Source organism: Panulirus ornatus, chromosome 14, assembly GCF_036320965.1.
Source record: "Panulirus ornatus isolate Po-2019 chromosome 14, ASM3632096v1, whole genome shotgun sequence".
Taxonomy (NCBI): Eukaryota; Metazoa; Arthropoda; class Malacostraca; order Decapoda; family Palinuridae; genus Panulirus; species Panulirus ornatus.
In genome coordinates this window covers 56,793,595-56,814,448 of record NC_092237.1, presented here as the reverse complement: position 1 = coordinate 56,814,448, position 20,854 = coordinate 56,793,595, and the positions used below count along the sequence as shown (strand labels likewise).

General features: G+C 39.0%; 1 protein-coding gene across 1 annotated transcript in view; it reads left to right on the top strand.

The window, feature by feature from the left end:
* Positions 1–12,332: 12,332 nt before the first annotated feature.
* LOC139753461 (uncharacterized) overlaps positions 12,333–20,854 on the top strand; it is a 32,389-nt gene continuing 23,867 nt past the window's right edge. Inside the window, exons 1-4 of the mRNA XM_071670002.1 lie at positions 12,333–12,825; positions 14,809–15,009; positions 17,362–17,569; positions 18,368–19,962. Of these exons, the coding sequence (XP_071526103.1) occupies positions 18,379–19,962 (1,584 nt within the window). The 5' untranslated portion in view covers positions 12,333–12,825; positions 14,809–15,009; positions 17,362–17,569; positions 18,368–18,378. The remainder of the gene's footprint in view (positions 12,826–14,808; positions 15,010–17,361; positions 17,570–18,367; positions 19,963–20,854) is intronic.

The window sequence follows — 20,854 nt, the reverse complement described above, 5'->3', positions numbered from 1 at the left end:
CTACTATATCTGTGACAATGCTACATGAAAACACATTTTTAGTTTTATAAGTAAAGGATTAGTTTGGGGAACAAGGAGTATCTCTGGAACCAGTTCCCAGTTTCCGCAGGCTCGGGAACAGGGAGAACTCTCACGCAAGATTTCGCGAGCGCGTTTGAGAAGTAACCCATTCATCAACAGACGGTGATGCAGCCTCGTCGAAGATAACTTTTCACTCGCAATGTAACCGCATGCAAAGAAAAAATACGTTAAAAATGCACGAACTACTGAAGTGCGATTTCACCTTCATGATATCATCACGGTCAAGTGTGATTATCATATCTACACACACACACACACACACACACACACACACATATATATATATATATATATATATATATATATATATATATATATATATATATATATATATATATATATATAACATCAGGACCTCTTTAATCTCCACCCGTTTGGCTCCTGATCCCCAAAGTCATATGGGTGGGATAATTGTAACGAATAGTTAACGAGCATTACGTAAATATTTAGTTCTACGGAATGGGTGGCTACCAAAAATATGTAACTGCTCATTGATGGTTATCGTTTGAAAATCAATTAATACTCAACTAAATCACTAACTTCTTGTGACGCAATCATACCCACTTGAACCTCAACTGCATTAGTATCTTCCTGAATTATGGGAAACTTTTAAAATGTTTACTTACCCACGGCTGTTTCAGTACAAGCCCGGAGTCGAACTCTAGAAACTTCGAGAAGTTTTCGTGTGTTCATATTCGATTCAGTCGCACTGTAATGTAATCACGTTCCAAGTAATTGCTGTTATTTTCTTAAGTGAGATGTTCCAACACTCGGTATCCCCAAACCATACTACGCACTTACTGTAGAAACGAACTGAATTTTTTGACATCTCGTCGATGTGGAGGAACACGGAGTCCTAACCTGCTGGTAAATTCAGACAGCACTCTTACGGTGATTTGCAAGTCTTTTAAATTTCATTTTTATAACACTCATCGATTACATAATATCAGCGCAGTTTAATTTTGAACGTGAATTATTTTTTTTTATTAATTATTAATGGGTATGATATTACCGTTATGTGGTGTGTAGAACATTTTCATAGCACGTGGAAAATATTGTCAGGTTATTGTGGGAACTATGTCCTGGTATTTCGCCTGTTTCAGTAGGAAGCATTGTTAAAGAAATTTTCCTGAAATGTTAATTAATGCAATCATATGAGAAAAGAGAGAGATTCATTTGTTGATATTTGACTCATGATTCGAGATAAGATTATAATTCATATGCTTATTAATTGATATAACCTAATCCCAGTGCAAGAACATACACATTTCAAAAAACAAAGCTGGATATATAGGCCAATTACTTAGATACGACCTCTCCTTTTAGAGTTTCCAGGTCTCTGTATGGCTCGACAACATTTTTGTGTATTGAATGTATAGTAACATTCTCGAAAATAGGTATCAGAAATTAAATAAATGGAAGTTACTACAATACATTGATTTCATCCGACGAAATAGTTCTGGTTCCGAAAAGCGCGAAGGGGATTTTCCTCCGTAAACGTTATGTTGCATTACGGTCTGTTAGGTTATGATTGACGAATATGCCGATCGCTTTGTTTATGTATTTTAACCGTATGTGGAATGATGTCAACTTTTTTTTTTCCAAGTACTTGGCATTTTAACTGACCTCCCCGACCTTTACCTTTAAGCGAGGATGAATTTGAAGGAGATACATGTAAAACCACAGTCGTTTAAGGTTCACATTAGTGTTCAGGCTTCGCTCAGTTACACTGCTGTTTTGCTTCATAAGACTGCACAAGTTTCGAACAAATACCTTTTTCCTCCACAGAAGAAACAAAACTTCTACCGTTAAGGTTAGACTAGGTTTGGCAAACGATTGTTTTTTTTTTTTTTTTTTGAAAATGTAGTTAAAAGTTATGATACTGGGGGATTTAGCATTAGGTTAACAAAATTCAATGGTGAACGTTGGAACTTTGAACGTCTTGATTAATTTAGGTTACATTGGAGTTGGTCGCATAAAGAATTAGTCCGAGTTACATAACTTCATTACTTTATGAGCGGCCTTGTTTTACGTAACATCAAATTGAGACGGCTGGTGCGAGGCTGTTTTTGACCGGAAGATTACATGTATATAAATGGACTGACACATTAAAAGTCTCAGAAATCAATGTATAGCCAGTTCTTTGATTTTTTTTTTTTCTCATTTCAATCCGCAGGATTTTTTTTTTTTTTTTTTTACTTAAGCATCAAAACTTGGAACAATGTATTACGCCATATACACTGTCGCTGTGTAGAGAGGCTAGGGAGCTCTCACCGTTTTGCGCTAAGCCAATCATCACACAACCACCTGGAAATATTTAACTAAGTACAGCATTGGCCATTCCCGACATTACCCTCATGCTAGACACGGCCAGTAACAGCCGGAAAACGCCTGTCCCTTACAAAACAACGTCGACAGCAACAGATAGTACTTACATCCATGATACTCATAACATGTAAACGCCACCACCCTACTGAGGCTCCTGCTTGTTTTAACCACTCACGACAGATGTTGGGAAGTTAACAAAAAAAAATCATCTACCAAATCACCTAACTTAACACTGCATTAACATCTGCCGCTGTCATTGGTTTCCACCATCACCATAATTGCCGGTAATAACAACTTGTCCCATCACCACCATGAACACACGAAAATCTTTTCAGCCCTCACCACATCACCCTCTATCGTCACCGCCATAACAACTAATATCAAAACCACTAAACGTCACCATCACTGCAGACATCACCATCACCAATTTCCACATCCGCAAAAAAAAAAAACTCGCTCGAAAATAGCATTACCAATAATAGACACTAGTAATGTATATGATCAACACCAGCAGCGGCAAAAAAAAAAAAAGAACATTTCCATCACTAAACAAACCCCATCACAACCACCGCCGCCATACACTAACACTACCATCAAGGGAGACACCAACATGGGGCGCCGCACACCTGTCCTGCCCCAGCAGACGTCCCTGTCTGGAGGAGAACCCCAGCTTTAAGAGGCAGACGAAATTCCTGGAAGTGTCGTGGGCATTGCCGAGCGCCCTCCACGAAGGCGGAAATCTGGCCGTGCCGTTGCCAAGAGCTACCTACCCGATAATGAAGTGTTGGGGGGGGGGGGGGGCGCACTTTGAAACGAGCCAGACAGATAGGACGAGGCTTAGAAAGGGCAAAGGCGAAGGAAACCAGGCCTCGGAAAAGGTGCGTCTGAAACGGGCAAGGTTCAGATGGGGCGACGATAAGGGGTACAGGGCTTGGTGAAGCATCCAGCCTTATAGGACGGGCGAGGTTTAACAGGGATACCAGACTAAGGCAGAGAAAACTTCGAAAAAAAAAGACGAGCCAAGTCTGACAAACGTTTCGAAGAGGGGGGATAAAGAACAGGTTTGGGAGAGCGTGGATTAGAGGGAACTTAGGCAGATAGAGCGGGAGTTAAATGAGCCTAGGCAAAGACAGCGCAGTAGAGAAGTGAGGAACCAGTGGCGAAGGTGTTCTCGTTGGAGTCGATTGTTGTGGAAACGAGATCAACAAAGGGGTACTGTAGTGAGAATATACCCAGAGACTTATGGTATACTGGTCTTATCAAATGAAGAAATAAGTATGTTAAGAGGGAAAAGAATAACCTTGAGAACACGCAGCATAGAATGTGATGGTGTAACAATATTTATGGGTCGTGTGAACACAGCTCCCAGGAAACATAAACACACGACTGTCAAGACAAAAGGATGATGGTATAACCCGGCAGTGCCCAGGGTGTCATAATATACTGGGTTTTGCTTTTAAAAAACACGGCTTGTACGATGGTAGAAGGCTGACTTCAGCGAAAGTCGAATCAAGCTTACATAAGAGATAGCAGTCTCTTTGTACATTTCTCCTGCCATTATAGAGCTCATATCTGAGCGAAAAAACTAATGCATACGTTTCATTTTCCCCTCATTCCGTTACTCTGGGCACTTCCGCAAGGCAGACAAAGGCAAATGCGTATTTCTTCCCTCTCCGTTGTCAGCCTGGCTTCGGTCCCCTGTCTCTGCCAGGATGGTGTCTTTCCCCCTGCTCGGCCATTCCCCGCGTACCCTGGGATGCGAACCCTGTGCACCAGGTTCCACACATAGCCCACTCCTCCCTGCACACCCACTGATGTGAATCCTCTACCCCATGCTCGCATCCCACACACCCAGTGATGTGAACCTTCAGCACTGGATTTCACACACGCAATCTGTCTTGTAGCTGTTAGTTTCAAACCTTTTCCATGCTTTAGGCATTTCCTTTTTCTACCTCACATTGCTGGCCTTTCCTGCCAACCCATACACTCTTCTGCTATCTCACATCTACTAATTAACTTTATCAAAATCATAGGCAACTAAATAGCTACGTTTTGAAGCTGTAAAAGTAGAATATTTGAATATATCACGTACAAACTTAAATATGAAAGATTCATAGTTTTGATTACATTAAAAATTTGAAATGATGAACACGAACAAATCCCTTCAAAGTGAGATAAGAGAGTCGTTCTCTGAGCCCCGTTTGTACTCAAATGGAACCCAACGTACTGTTGACTAGCGATACAGTTAATGACATTTACTTCTCAGATTTTCCAGGCAAGTTATAGTGAAAGGAGTCCTCGCCCAAATGAAAAAAAAAATATGTTGACTTGTACAGTCATGAACAAAAGTCCTGGGACATACCATAAAGTTCCGGTACACGTACGTATATTCGAAGCTGTACCGAAAGCTCTTTCGCTACCTGTCGTTGCAGAGGGCCCTATGCACTTTCGACCAGATGTATCTCAGGCTTTTCCTCTGCCTGTCAGATAGAAGGCTCTGTAGGGGTTCAACCAAGCGTATCCCAAGCATTGTCTCTACCTGTCGATATAGAGGTTTCAGTACATCTTCGACGAGGAATGCCCTAGTGTCTTTCTCTACGACTGTACATGTGTAAGGAATATATTTGTCTCGCCTGTAAAACCGAGTTTGAGACATGGTCTGGTCATGTTTAGTAGAGATGTTTTGAAGCAATACTTTGTGCCGTGAATTTGTACACAATAGAATTGTTGCCTCGGTAACTTGATGGAACGTCTATATAACTGTTGTGCTCACCGTAACTCGGGCTTTTGAGTGTAATCTCAACGAACGTTCGCTATCACTGAAATCCGGTCTTATGAAGAAATGGCAAAATGAAAACGAGTATTTGCTCTCATGTCTGACCCTTGGATGAATTACAGCCGAGTGTCTGACGGAGGTACTGAAACTTAGATCAGAATAACGCCTTGTGGTTGGACCTTAAACCTTGGAGGGGCGGGGCTGGAGGGTGAATTCATGAATTGTATCTGAGGCATAGTTCAGGATTTCCACTCCTCACCCTCGAAGACTTCTTACTGATCGGCAACAAACTTTTTACGTACGCGTGTCGGAACTTCGTAAGTTTTTGACGAGTTGATGGGAAACTTTAGTCTCGCTTGGGTAGATGAATGTGTCGCAGCAATATCCTGGAAGTATGCAGACATGAGTGGTTCTCTCTCTCTCTCTCTCTCTCTCTCTCTCTCTCTCTCTCTCTCTCTCTCTCTCTCTCTCTCTCGACTATACAGTGTACTATAGTGGCCGGCACGGACCAAACGTGCCCTAATCAAAGGTCATCGCGGGTGAAAGGAATTAAATGAAAGAAGGAAAGTAGATATCAATGATCGCTTAGGAGGACCTTATAGACCTGACAGAGGGAGAAAGGTTACGGGAAAAGGGAAAGACGAAAGGAGGAGGAGAGTTCCACAGCTTAGCTGTTCAAGGGAAGGAGGAGGTACCATAATGATCAGTCCTCGAGTGGCTTGTTTGCACAAATAAACTATGGGGAGCAGCGGCCAAACACAGAACCACATATAAATACTCAACAAAGCATGAAGAGCTTTTTAAAACCATGCCAAATATTGCCTTCAACCTATAGAAACACTCATCTGATCTGGACGGACTGGGTCAAATGGAAAACAAAATTGAATTTCTTGTGTTATTTCCATTTCTGTGCTGGCGGGTTCCCAGGTGAGTCGCTCGCTTCTTTCGCCAGCACCAAACACAGTCTGGTACCGACAAAGCACGCATTATGCAGGCAAGACCCGCAAGAGTGTTGGAGAGGCTATGAATTTATTTTATTCTTATTTCATCGAATATCTACGATTCTCACAAGCCATGGAATAACTTAAAAGTTCAACTCTAGTTGTACTTGAAGCATTTTTTTTTTTCAATAATAATAGAAAACATGAAACATATTAACCTCATTTACTCGATTCAGTGTTTAAAAAACGTACCCCCACAGTGACACCTCAAGTCCCCGTTTTCTTTTGTTATAGCGTATGCTCTTGTAGGAAGGACTCTGCTCGACAGTCTGGAATTGGTCGGTTTACGCTGAATGCATTGTGCTAGACAGGATCTGTGGCACAGACTATGCTTGACAGGCCCCACAGAACGGACTGTATTGGACTGATAGTGCAAGACGGACCGTATTGGGCGGACTTTTGACTGGAATGTGCCGGAGCAACTATTTTTCTTTCTTTCTCTCGCCTGTTTCTCCCCCACGACGGTCTGTTGTCAGGCGTGTTCCTGCGGTCGTTCCCTTGACACCAACAGATACAGCCCTCAGAAATCCAGACACTAACCTTCCGGCAGTGTTCTTGTTGCTGTTTACACATTTATATTTATGGCGTTTACAATTGGCAAACTCCGTTTTTCATTAACACCTCATCATCTTCATTTCAATTCGTTTTTTTGTTTTCTGGTCGTATCCAGACAACCTTCGCTCAATAATGAAGGCATCAGGCCCGAACATACGTGCCGCAGATATGTCCAGCTCAATTATTCAGAGGTGGAGGTGATAGCACTCCTGCAGGAGCCTCCCTCGGGGGTCAGAGACGAACTCCCCGGATACTGCCTCACGGTTATTACTGCCCGCTCCCTTCCTGATCATCAAGGTACCTTGAGTTGACACCACGGGTTTACCATCAGTAAAACGCAGAAGGAAAATGCGAGCGAAAATGAAGTGAAAATGAACTTATTACATAATGTACTCGTGAAGAACGGCTCTAGCTAGATTACTTAAGAGCACCCAGTCATATGTCTCGGCAGCATGTTTAATTAATCAACTTATCCTAATTACCTTATTGAAATATCTGATTTATCTTCCAGCTATTGCTTTCTTCCATGCCTATTTTTTCCGAGGGTGCACGCAATGACAATTACTGACATGTCAGAGTAACTTATAGAAGCAAAGTCTGTAGATGTGTGACACCTTCGTATAGTCCTTCCACATTATTCTTCGTCACAGACAATAAATAATTTACGGTTCCGTCACGATGACTAAATAATTTACGGTCCGTTTTAGTCCATCGACTCAGTGGAAACTAAACACTTACACTGCAGAGTGTTTTCCATTAGAAAGTGAGAAATACTTCCACTTACAGATATGTTATTTATTACCCTAAAGTCTTCTTTACTCACTCTAGACTACTGCTACTTCCCGGAAAGCCCATGATATTTCATTTTGTAAATGGGACATCTGACAACTCCAAACGTAACCATGTGAAAATTCTCTCCCTTAATCTTTTCTCCCGTGTGACGTCTGTTTTTGATAAGCAAAGCTCTCTCGCTGGATGAGCACGTCTGTGACAGAGGGAGTCAGTATTTTCATCACGGCAAATGGGGAAGGCTTGTCTGGCGACCGTTCTAGACAGCGAACGTCTGTCTGCACCCACCTCAACTTCCTGATGCATGAAAATGTCCGCAATGTTTCCCTTTATCATTCACGATAAATGCTGCTGTGAATATTTATGTGTGGCAGGCATGTGTTTCTGGTTCATGGCTGGGTTTCGTGCATACGAGAAAAGATTAAGATATCAAACTTGGCATTTTAAAACCGTGGGTGTGTACGGAGGACGCATCAGACATTCTGCTTTACAAAGAATTGCTGGAGGTGTCTGGCATCCGTCCGCTGGGCTTCTGGCCTCCGTCATGTTGGGCGTCGCTACCATCGTTACATAACACTAAAATGAATTTCCAAGTCATGATTTCGGTGGCTCACATTCCGCAATGTGTATTCTCATGTCAGTATACGGTAAATAAGCATCTTCAGGTCACGTCGAATCTAATTCTGGAATATCACTGATTTCGCTTTGCTAATATCGTGTACTGCTTGGAGAGCAAAGTAAAATTAGTGGATCTTGATTTGAAGCATTGGTCTTTTATCCTACGATAACAACTACAGCTATAATAAGGAGGGTAAAGAGCATCTCAGAAAAGATTGAACTGACTGATTAGAGAGCAGCTGAGACGCAGATACCAACAGAACTTCAGAAATCTCACTTCATTTTCCCCCAGCAACCTTAATTTTAAGGGTTATAATTGAAATATACTAACATAAATGTCACCTTCTCCAACTTGCCAGTTGATGAGGAATGGTTCGACCCATACAGCTGAGAAACTAACAACTGAATGTGAGCACGAGACCATGTCACTTTTTTTTCAAGCTGAAAATAAAATGAATTGTTGCAAGGGCAAGTTAGGTGACGCATTGATAAAAAGTCCTAATGATTTCTGGATGTGTTCCTTAACTTATATGTAAATGGACCCCACAATTTCCTGTGGCATTTGCGAGGACAAACATGTTTACGGTATATTTTCAGCATTAATGGAATGAAAGTAAATAAAACGGCAGGTCCTGATAAGGTTATATGTGAAAATAATGAAAGACACTAAACATGTCATATTAAAACCCTTGACTTTTTTTTATCGTCACCTGCTTCCGGTTAAGTTCAACAGGAGGATTTAAAGTTTGCCTATGTAACACGGTTATTAGAAAAAAAATACTCATCTGGAAATTATTGCGCAATTAGCTTACCACGTCTAGTTGATAATCATACGTGAACCATCATTTCAGACTGGATTTGTTGATCATTTCAATCACCACGTAACAATTCTCATGTCTAATGAATCTGTTTGATTTCTTAAATGATACAATAAACATGGCTTCTTCCCCTGTGCCTTTCAGTTTCTCGCACCATTTCGTATGTAGCATTCTCCCTCCGATCCTTCCCACCTACCTCTTTAATAACTCCCCTTCCTCTTCTGGATTCTCTCTCTCTCTCTCTCTCTCTCTCTCTCTCTCTCCTCTAGCTTATTATTTCCATCTTTGTTTTCCAAAATCTCCCCAGTTGGATCTGATTCTCCCTATTTCGGCTTATTCCTTCCCTCTTCTCGTTCTCCTTTACCCTCTGTGGCTCTCTCGTTCCTGTAGCTTCGTACTGTCCTTCGGTTCTTTTCCATCCTCTCTCTCTCTCTCTCTCTCTCTCTCTCTCTCTCTCTCTCTCTCTCTCTCTCTCTCTCTCTCTCTCTCTCTCTCTCTCTCTCTCCATCCTTTGTTTCGTTGTAGCTCCCTTCTCTTTCACATGACTTTCACCTCGTCATTTCCATCGCTATTTGTGTACATTCCAGCTCATTTTCACTCCTTGAGCCCATATTACTACACATGCTCTCTCTCTCCCGCAAACCACCCTTTTCCTTCTCTGTCGAGACCTTTCCCCTCAGCCATCCCAATACCCTCAGCATTTATGTTTGTCCTTCCAGATTTCTTGCGTTCCCTTCCTCTGTTACAAATATTTTTCTGTTCCTGCTCCCATCTCTCCTTCTGTTATCTTAATCTTTTTCCTCAGCTTCCTTCTCCGTGTCCAGTGCTTCTTTCACCAAGTCTGCTCCTTCCTTTACAATGTCAGCTCCTTCCATGTCCTTCCTTCTTTCACCATGTTCACTCTTATTTTTTTCACCCTGCCCACTCCCTTTCTCACGAGTCACTGCTTCCTTCACCATAACCACACTTCCTTTGACGTCGGTCAATCGAATTTTCCCCAGAGTTCATTTTTTCCACTTCCTGCTCCTCTGTTCGTATTGAATTTCTCTCTCTCTCTCTCTCTCTCTCTCTCTCTCTCTCTCTCTCTCTCTCTCTCTCTCTCTCTCTCTCTCTCTCTCTCTCTCGATATTCCTCATCTCCTTCTCTTGTCTTTCTTCTTTTTTCCTCTGACCATTCTACTTATTTTTGTCTTCGTTTCCCAGCAGCACCTACCCTCGCCCGTATCCTCCCTGAAGTAAGGTCGATCTCCTGAACGTCTCCTCCAACTATGTCATTTATCCCTGGAAGACCTGCTGGATGAGGTACTCAATTTTTTACTATTTGGCGAATATTTTACCGCGGTCTTTTTAATGATCGCTTGATATCTTTAGCTTTTATACGTCAGTGAAAAAAAAAATAAGGAAGGCAATCATAAGCAATCAGAGTGTCGAGTAGTATTTTCAGATATAATAAAGCTAAAGAGACGATTTCGGATTCGAGAAGGGATTTTTACGATCCTCCAGCAATTAAATGGACTTTTTGGTCAGAGGTATTTCTAAGTCTTGAGCTGATCTGAGGAATGAAAGACATTGTTCCTCACAGTAAGTTTCCCAGTTGGTGGCAGAAATTATAGTCTTTAGCCTGTGTAGTAAAACAGTCGGGAAGTAATTCCTGATCATGAAATGCTACCGAATGATATGTAGGAATATGGTGGACTATCCTAGAGCGACAAGGGTCTTAACGATATTGACTACGATAAAGCCTCGCCGAAGCTTGACTCCTCGCCCGCGGTGTTAACCCCATGTAAGCAGAGTCCGGCAACACCCGACGAGGCATCGCGCGTATTCCTGAGGCCTGATCCACCTTGCCTGAAGCGGTCCTACCCTGACCTCTCCTTATTGTAAAGTAGGAGCAGATCGTACACCGCAGTGATCCTTCACGTCGGGGGGGGGGGGGGGGTGTGCTTGGTGACTTGAGACTCTCTCGCCTGCCCCAGCACTGAGCTGATGGTGACAGAGGAACTCTCGCCTGCCCCAGAACCAAGCTAATGGTGGCAGAGGCACTCTCGCCTGCCCCATCACCAAGCTAATGGTGACAGAGGCACTCTCACCTTCCCCAACACCGACTACGCTTTCTTCTCTGTCTAGCAGGCTTGACTAGTCCAATGCCAATACTGACCTTTATGCAAACTTCCACGCTTGTCTTCGACACAGCGAGGCTGGGGTTGTGTGGGGCCAACGGTGTGGCCTGGCCTGCAGGGGCGCCTCCCTACACTCGCCAGTCCTGCTGGGATTGCATTAAATAGATGGACACCTGCCCCTACCCTATTCCACCAAGCACGCTGGCAGAACACCTGGTCTGTCTCCTAACGAACGTTCGTGTCTGGATACTGTATTTACAGATACTTTTCGCAAGTCATGTATGTAAAGATGGTCTATTTGCAATGTTCAGAGGTCGTTCCAAAAATCTTTTCTAGATGTCGTGTCTAAGGGTAAATGTTCAAAGGCCCTTTTGGGAGGTCCTCTATAAAGATCTTTCTAGATACCCTGTCTAGAGGCACTATTTGAAAAGACCAAATGTGTTTATGAGAAAAAAAGGAAGCCATGTACAGTGTCCGTATCTTGCAGTAATGGGTCTTATAAATTCATCATCATTCCTTCTTTGGGTTTACCTCTTGCAAAAGACAATGCGAACTAGGGTGTTGAACAATGATCTGTGCGATAAAAGTTTGACAGTATGATACAAGGGCCCATTTGGCTCTCCACTTACAGCGTTAACGACCTCAGGATAAAGCGCTCCTAAGAAGCAGGAGTTCGATCAGTTTAAAGTAGGCGTGAAAGACGAATCAAACAGAAAAAGAGGGTAAGTGAACATTTACCTACGGCTTCAGCTGCGATATATACAAAATACCTAATGAAATTTAATGCAGAGATGTAATATATGGGTACCTGGGAAGAGGAAATAAGGAAAGGACATACTACATGATGGATGGTAGTAAGAGACAAAATGAAGACAAAGTCTGTAATCTCAAAGGATCTTAAACCATATAATCAGACCAGTAAAGTTACAGGGACTATAAGGAGACAGACAATTTGCTTAGAATGTATGCATGAAAGTATTTTTGCTAGATATATATTGGTTACGTAAGGTCCTATTTGTAGATTATTCAGGGTTGGGCGCCTGATTTGAAAGTTATTGCTATCCTTAGAAAGAATTAATAGAAAAGCTAAAACGAGGAAAATAAAAAAAAAAAGAATTAATTCTATACATAATAGTAGTTTGAGAGATTTAACAGGTTTAAAGAATAATGAAGGGCACAAGTGGAAAAAATTAACAAGTGTGTTTGATTTGGCATTACATGAATATTCAACGGGGCACAAACTCCATGTAAACAAAGAGTAAATGCACATTTGATGTAAAAGTGTTCGACTAACTCAAGGGAGAGTTAAGTAGAAGTTGACTTCGTAACCATGTGTAAACAAAGTGAATAAAATTGTGGTAGGAATAGATAAAGAAGAAAGACAATAAAATTGTGGTACGAATAGATAAGGCTTACCACAGCGGCTCTTCTGACCCAACACCAATCATCATAACCCTGTTTTCCAATCACTTCAAACTGTTTCCATCCACTGTACATTGATGAATACTAATTCGAGCAACATGTAAAGAAACAAGGAATATCTGACATGCGATAGTCTCTGGCTGAAGTATGTTGAAAGTTGATACAGTAGTGTGTGGCTGGGGGGGTTGGTCGATACGCATGCGTTCCTAACTTGTCATCAAACCAAAACATGGCCGATGAGAGCTTTGTTTACATTTGACAAATGCTGGTGACAAGCTTATACTGTCCTGTGGATTTCGCTCGTGACATGTCTTTAGGGTGAGAACGGTCTGTGAATTATTGAGAGTAGAGAAAGAGAAAAGCGTTATGTCTCTCAAAGTTCTTACTTGAAGTTAGATAGAGTCATATAGCAAAACCAGTGGCTGAAAAGAAGTGGAAAGAGGTTTTTCTTCATTGCAGTCAATATATCTAGTTGTTATGCATTATTATCAGTGTAGTCATTGTTAATCTTGGTCACACCAGAAATCATCATTCTTCTGTGGCTTGCCAAAAGGTGCATGTGTTTCTTGCAGTTGAATTAGCATTGTTATTTTAATTTGAATTCACTGTTTAGGGGAAAAGCCATATTAATTTCAGTACATAATGGTGATTCATCAGTTTAGCTTTATATTGAAATTACCATTTGATATTCGATGATTTTATTTTGTATTTGTTGTACAGTCTGAATAGAATAAAGTAGAAGTTAAAGTGGGTGATTTAGAGCATTGTATTTCATTCTGTGGTATTAAATAAGGAAGTGATAGTGAGGGCTATGAATTTTAAAGAAAATAATGGGTAAATTCATGAAAAACGTTTGTCAAAGAGGCTCAGAATCTGTGATAACCTTGCCTAAATATAGTGACACCTGAGCTTCATATCCAAGATTATAGACAGTATACCATGCAGAGTGTCAAAGATCTAAGCCCATGTAGATGTTAGCCCATCAATCTCGGCAACTCTTATTTTTTATGTAATTCTTATAAATAGGTGCGCATAACACCTAGAGAATTGATGCAAGTGAATATGGCCTTTCTTCATGTTCCTAGATCTATCCTTCTAACTCAGGGAACAGCATTCAAATTTGAAAAAGTACCAGATAAAATTCTAATGTAGCTCACTTTCAGAATTAGCTTTGACAAATGGCTACTCTTGAATTACATAGTTTATGTAATTCCTTGTGATTACAGAAATACAGTATAAGATTAGGTGGTAATAGTATATCCAGGAAAATGTTGAATTTATTTATATAAAAGTAGGTAATTCACTTCTAAAAGATCAACAGAACCTTTGAAAGTCTCATAACCTCCTTGGCAGTTGTGGTTTATCATAATTTTGTATAATCTAGTCTAAATCTATGATTCAAGCTCAGACTGCTCCACCTTTGTGGCACCATATAAACATACACATTTTCCCAGTTCTACTTAACTGCAATCACTTTATTTAACTTCTCAACAAGATATGATGCTTTAAATCATGCCCTGTAGGTGTTTGAGCAATCACACCAGACTGTATAGATGGAGGACCCAAAACATCAGTAGCCATTTCCCAAAGCTAGTTTCAGTGTGGAGCTATACTATGATCGGTTGTGGTCTATATTGGCCTGATACCAAGGTAAATCAAGAACATAGATATAGAAAGCAGATATATTGGTATGACTGAGCAGCAACTTCAGACAATGTATACCAGTTTTACTTTACCTGTAGTTTTGGATACAAACATCAAACGAAGGTAAGTACTTTTTCTTCAGAGCAATTATTAACTTAAGGAATGAGTTACAAAGAAGAGTATTGAAAGTTACTATATAAATATGTTTAGAAATAGATAAGAAATATTTTTCCACAAGTGACATTATTTGTGCCTCCATAGATATCAAGTTCTTAAGATTTTTCATTAAGTATTCTTTCCTCTTTTCCTCAGTGCAGCAACCTCAGAAGGAATCAGTGGTCTTTTGCTATTTGCTTGCTTTCCTAACTTTTTTTTAAAAATCTTACTGGAAAGCATGGGAATTTACATTGTTTTAGAGAAAAGAAACCCAAATTTTGCATCATTTTATATTTGTCTTACATTTTATCTTTGATCTGGCATCTTAGTTTTTGAAAAACTGTTTAACTTTGGTAATTGAATGAGTAATTGAATGATAACCATGTCATTAATGATAGTATCTGATTGACATACTAAGTTGATACCTTTTTCATTAGCAGTTTTATCTTTTAACATTTTTAATGTGCATTCCATGTACTTACATTTCTTCATTATTCTCAGAGGTCACATTGGAAGAAACCAGCAGCAGAAAATTTTTATGATATGAACAGTTATGGACTATCACCAGAAATTGAAGATGTTTTTATTGGAAACATTTGATATAGCATGGTTACAATTGCCATGGCATCATCATGTGTGTTATCTTCCTGCAAGGTACACAATGCTTTTAAAGTGAGAGACCATTTTATCTTATTTCACATGGTAAGTAGTTTTGTCTTCCATGTTTTGCTTTTGGAAAAGCTTTCCTACCCATGCAGCTTTGAGCAGGTTGTTACACTTAGAGTGAGGAGTAGCAAGATATGATTTTAATGTGATCATTTCTTTGCAAAGAATTTAGCGTGAATTTAGAAGTAGGTTGCTCAGTATTGACACGTAAGAATGGCAACACATATTCTCTGTATTGAGTTTTTCTAAGATAATTGCTGTAATAGGTTAAATAGAAGTTTAGACTTTTTTATTTTTGGATTGACACTTTTGAGAAGTGAAGATATGATACTGTATTTGCACTTACTGTAGAAATAAGAGAGTTTTCTATAGAATAAGTGATAACACAGCTGTAGCCAAGCTTCTTTAAAGATAGAATGAATAAGCAAAGTGTGATGTTTTCAAAGATTGAGGTAGAGGATATATTAACCAAAAAGTTTGGGACTAACAGATTTCCTTAAAGTGGACAATATCATGAATGTCTGTCCAACAAAATAAGCCAGATTTCTTGTGCTAGTTTAATTATATTTGTATTTTCTTTAAATGCTTGTGATTGTGAATTCATGCATTAGGTAAGAACCTGCTGGAGATGAATGTGTAGACTACAAATACAATTTGAGTCATTCAATGAGTGTAAGTGGAAATACCTCACATTCAAACATTCACATGCTATGTAGCACTTCCATTTCTTCCACCCATTTTCACCATTATTTTCTTGAATATGTGAATTATTATTAGTTCATAAGTTAAGTAAGATCCTGCTGAAAAGAATCATGTAGAAAAAAAATATAAAGAAAAATGAGATTTATCATATTTACCAAATGTACTTTGAGTTTACCATAAGCACTGTCTTCTCTTTCTTGCTTACTGTGCCACCTATTTTTGTTTTTATTTTTGTGTATATCAGAATGATCATTATAAGGAAAAATCTATATGAAAATGCAATTTACTGTCATTCATCAAGTTGAATATTTTTAACTGAAGGGGTGCTAGTCCCCTAGGATCACATGCATTTGTGTTTTATATAGCTTTTATAAATCTATATTTGCCATTATGTTTCTGAATATGTGAATTGCATTAGTTGATGTGTTAGATAAAAACATGAAGAGCATTGTGTAGAAACAATGTATGAAAAGAACAGTTAACAGTATCATTTTCTGATTATAATTAGAATTTTTCATCAGAAGATGATCGTGAGTTAGGTAAGAATTCCATTTCATTCAACTGTTTTCGCCTGAATTTTGTTAATTATGTATTAGGTATTGGGTAGGAATCTACTGGAGAGAAATGGTAGAAAAAATATATGAAACATTAATTACCTTACCATTCACCAATTATAAAGTGAATGCTTTGAACCGATGGCAATCATAAGCTAGGTAAGTGTTCGATCTCTTCCAACTATTTTCTCAAATATTTTTTTAGAGTATGTATTTGATTATTGATTCATGCATTAAGTAAGAAATAACAGAAATATTTTGTGTGAAAAGATAGGTGAATAATACAATTTACTGTATCACACTGTTGTTATTGACCAAAGGCAGTGCTAGCCTCCCTGGGTATCCCAGGCATTCATGTTCTATGTAGCACTTCCATTTCTATGTCCACTTTCACCATTATCTCTCTGACCATGGGAATTATATCTTCATGAGTTAAGTAATAACCCACTAAAATCTTCATGAGTTAAGTGATAACCTGATAAAGAGAACTGTTTGTGGCACTACCTCATTAACTGGGAAAACAGAGTGCAAGTGCAAAAAAGTTTTACCTTATCATTCGCCAGTTATAGTTTAAACATTTTGAATTTGACATTTGCAAGCTAGATAAGAATTCGTATGCTTTCAACTTATTTCTCCCAAATCTAACTGAATATGTGAATATGTATTAGATTATGTATTATGTGAGATCCTGCTGAAGAGAGGTGTGTTGAAAAATACATGTAAAATATGATTTAACCCTGTCATTCACTGAGCGTAAGTTGAATGTTTTGAGCTAATGACATTTGCAAGATTGGTTGGAATTCTATGTCTTCCAGCTGTATTCTTCTATATTTTTCTGAATATTTAGAGACATTAATTCATGTCCTGGGTAAGACCTACTGAAGAGATGTTTAGAGAATTATTAATTCATGCCATAGAATAGAACCTACTGAAGAGAAACATAAAGAAAAAATGTATGAAAAATATAATCTCTGTATCATGCACTGAGTATAATTTAAATATCTTTAATTGAAGATGATGTAACCTTCATAGGATTCTAAGCTTTTGTGTGCTACATAACATAATGATTTTAGTCATCTAATATTATGATTGGTTTTTAGTTTGAATAATGTGATTTTCTTTTTCTCCCAAGGTCTCAGGCATGCTTATTACACAGAATTTGTGTAGAGGTTGGCCTAAGGAGATTACTGTGGACATGATGGCACAACCCAGAATAACTGTAGCTCTTATCAGTGAGGAATGTTGTGATCTGTTTTAGTGCTAAGAGAATAGTCTTCAGTACTTGATCCTGAAAAAGTAACAGAAGAGAATAGTTATCCATACCTTACACATTTGTACATGTAAGTATTTTTATATTTTTCTACTGCATTATATTTTTTTTAGTGTTGTAAAGTTATTTGTCTATATCACTTAACCTGAGTAAAATCTGATTGATATTGATTACTTTCTCATGTTTTGCTTCACTTCTTTCTCATTCTGATGATCCCCTTCCAATGTATTCTGTAATTTTCAGTGAACTCTGTGTACTTCTTTCATTGTATATTGTCAGCTAATCTTAACTCATTGTTATAAAATGTTTTAAGTCTGTGTGTCCAATGTCCAGTGTCCATTGAACATGCAGTTTGAAATTAGATTGATCACTGTAACAGATAACGGTTTTGACAGAACTTCGTACAATGAGGTTCTCATACACCTAGAAAGTTCAGCAAACTTCATGTTATTGGGGAAAAACTGTGAAAGTCAAGATTTTTTTTTTTTTTTTTTTTTTTTTTTTTATAAGGTCAGGAGGAATGTTTGTCATGCTTGCTTTAAAGAGAGAGAGAGAGAGGGAGAGAGAGAGAGAGAGAGAGAGAGAGAGAGAGAGAGAGAGAGAGAGAGAGAGAGAGAGAGAGAGAGAGAGAGAGAGAGAGAGCACTTTCTTAGGATGAGATTTTGCCAAAAGGTAGGGCTGGCAGATAGCACTCACCACATAAACTGCTTGTTTAGTAACACTGTTTATTGTTTCCTTGAACAATGCTTATCTATCTAACTTAAGTTCAGTTTTAACTGGTTTTAACTTTGCCCAATTTCTTTTAGAGACAGAGAGAGAGATGTTTGTATACACAGGCTCTTTATAATATATATTTAATTTTTTCCAGATTATATCAGGATGGCAACAAAGAACAAATCCCCTCGGAAGAGGGGGAGAGAATGTCTGGAGATGACAGAAAGAGAGGATGATTTAGAACCACCAGTCATAATTGCAAATATAAAAAAAAGAAAGAAGACAAAAGATGGTGTAAAGACAGAAAAGGAAAGTAAAAGTTCCAATACAGGATTAATGAAAAGTTCTGTTCCAAATACATGTACTCGTACAATGACAACGTCAATAGTTACACTGCGCAGAAACAGAAATAGTGGTTCTGGGTGGGAGCACAGTATTAGCACTAGCTCTAAGGTAAGCCCACCAGCTTCTGATCGAGGGCAAAACCTTGCAAGTCATGTTAAGAAAACTTATGCATCTGGAAGTAAAAATATGCCTGTGAAAAAAGACAGAGGGAGGTTAAAAGGAAATACTAGATCCAGATCCTCATTGCATGATGATTTAAGTAAGGAAGATAAACATGAAAGTGAAGTTGAGGAGGAGAAAATAAAGAAATCAAACATGATTGAAGATATTGGTAATGATACTACAGGAGGCCCAGTTTTACCTCTTGAAGTAGAACCAGCTCATGATGTGAAAGACAATGTGCTCTCAAGGTTTGACATAGATGTGAATGATGACAGTCTTCATGGTAGAGTTCATCTGAATGAAAATTGTCAGTCACAGTTGGTACATAAAGATGCTGTTTGGAAAAGTGAAGACGATTCATCAGTTTGTGTAACTAGTGATAGTTGTTCTGAAAAAATAGTGTCGGAAAACTTTGCAAAAAGATCAGCAAAAGTAACAGTTGGTGAGAGCTCCCAGGCCATTGAATCAAAAATGACCACAGAGAACCACAGCATTTTACCAACAGTATCAGTATCATCTGATATGCAGATATCTCCAGGGCATCATCCACTTCCACATGTTTTACAGCCTGTCAGTTGTTCAGGAATTCCACAGACCCCTGTAATGCCAAGTTTAAGTGCCAATACCACAGCTATTACAGCCATTCCTACTCCAATTGCAACGTTCCCAGTGTTATCAGATAAGGGACGGCATTTATCTGGAGGAACTGTCTATGCAGTTAGCTTTACTAACTCTGACTTGCAACAAGAAAGTCACAACCATGATGATGCGTCTTCAGATACAGCGGTTGCTTACACTAGTCATAACTCAGTAAGTCAGGTGGTGTCTGATCCTAAATGCAGTTCCGCTTTGGACAGAAACAGCCTGCATGTTGCTACATTTAACTCTAATATGGGAGCTATTGGAGATCACAAGAATATTCCAGTTTCTGCACATAAGACAGTTGAAAAGAGAACTCCTTCTGTTCCTGTTGTTGATATTGAAGATGAAAATGATTCACTGTCGATAGAAAGGGGTGATATACCTGTGTCTTCTATTAGTTGCACCCCAGCTACTTCCACATCAACAAGGGAAACAGTCTCAACGTCCAGTATAGCAAGTAGTGGAGGAGTCCACACATCATCAGACTATGTAGAGGATGACATCTGGGGTGCATATTTGCTGAAGAATCTAGAATACCTATATGATTTCGAAGAGTGCTGTAACCTTGTACTCAAGTTCTCAAGTGGTGAAACACTGAAGGTACAGTGAAAACTAAAAGTCACATAAATGATAATTTTATTCTTATTTTCCAAGCATTACAGTGATCCAGGGACATGAATACTGTAAAACCCATTGTCATAACTGATTTAGATGCTCGATTCTTTGGAAAATTTTCATTATTAACATTACATAGAGTATATTAAATGTTTTTGTATATTACAAATGCCACCATTGCTAGTGATGATACACCAATAAATGAGTCATCATGCAGTTTTATCAAAGATCCAACTTGATGATGTTGCTTGTCAATCTATGGTAGCAGGTGAAAAGTGTTAACTGACCATTACTAAATGATTTCCTTCCTTAACAACCTGGGCAGTGCATGAAAATGACTAGTTTAGGCGTAAAGCTGAGTTCAAACGACAGGCATTCTTTCAATGCAGTGAAATGGCAAAATGCTCGTATGTATGATGTGTGCCACATTTAAAGAGCTTGCATGTATGGCTGCATATTGTGGGTAGCTGAGTGAATGTAAAGCAAAGAATGCAAAATATTCTTTTACTATGCTGAAGTTAATACCATGCAAATGCTCATCTTGTCTGGCTCTTTGGAAATTGTTTTTGATATAGTGGGCCAAGTATATACATAATATGCAACTAGATTGTTGTGGTACATTGATGTGCAGCAACAACTTCAAGTGGCACTACAAATGAGTAATGCTATTTGAGATAAAGCAGTCTTTGTATGAATAGCTCAGATTAAATTAGTCTTAGTTTGGTTAGCTCAGCTAGTGATAGGTTGGCTAGACAAGAGTTAATCAAAATTTTACAGCTTACTTATGAAAGAATCAGTATTTGGGCATTTTATCATTTTGAAATGTTCATTCACTACTGATTTTAGCTGAAAATAGTTAACCAAATGCAGTTGTTTT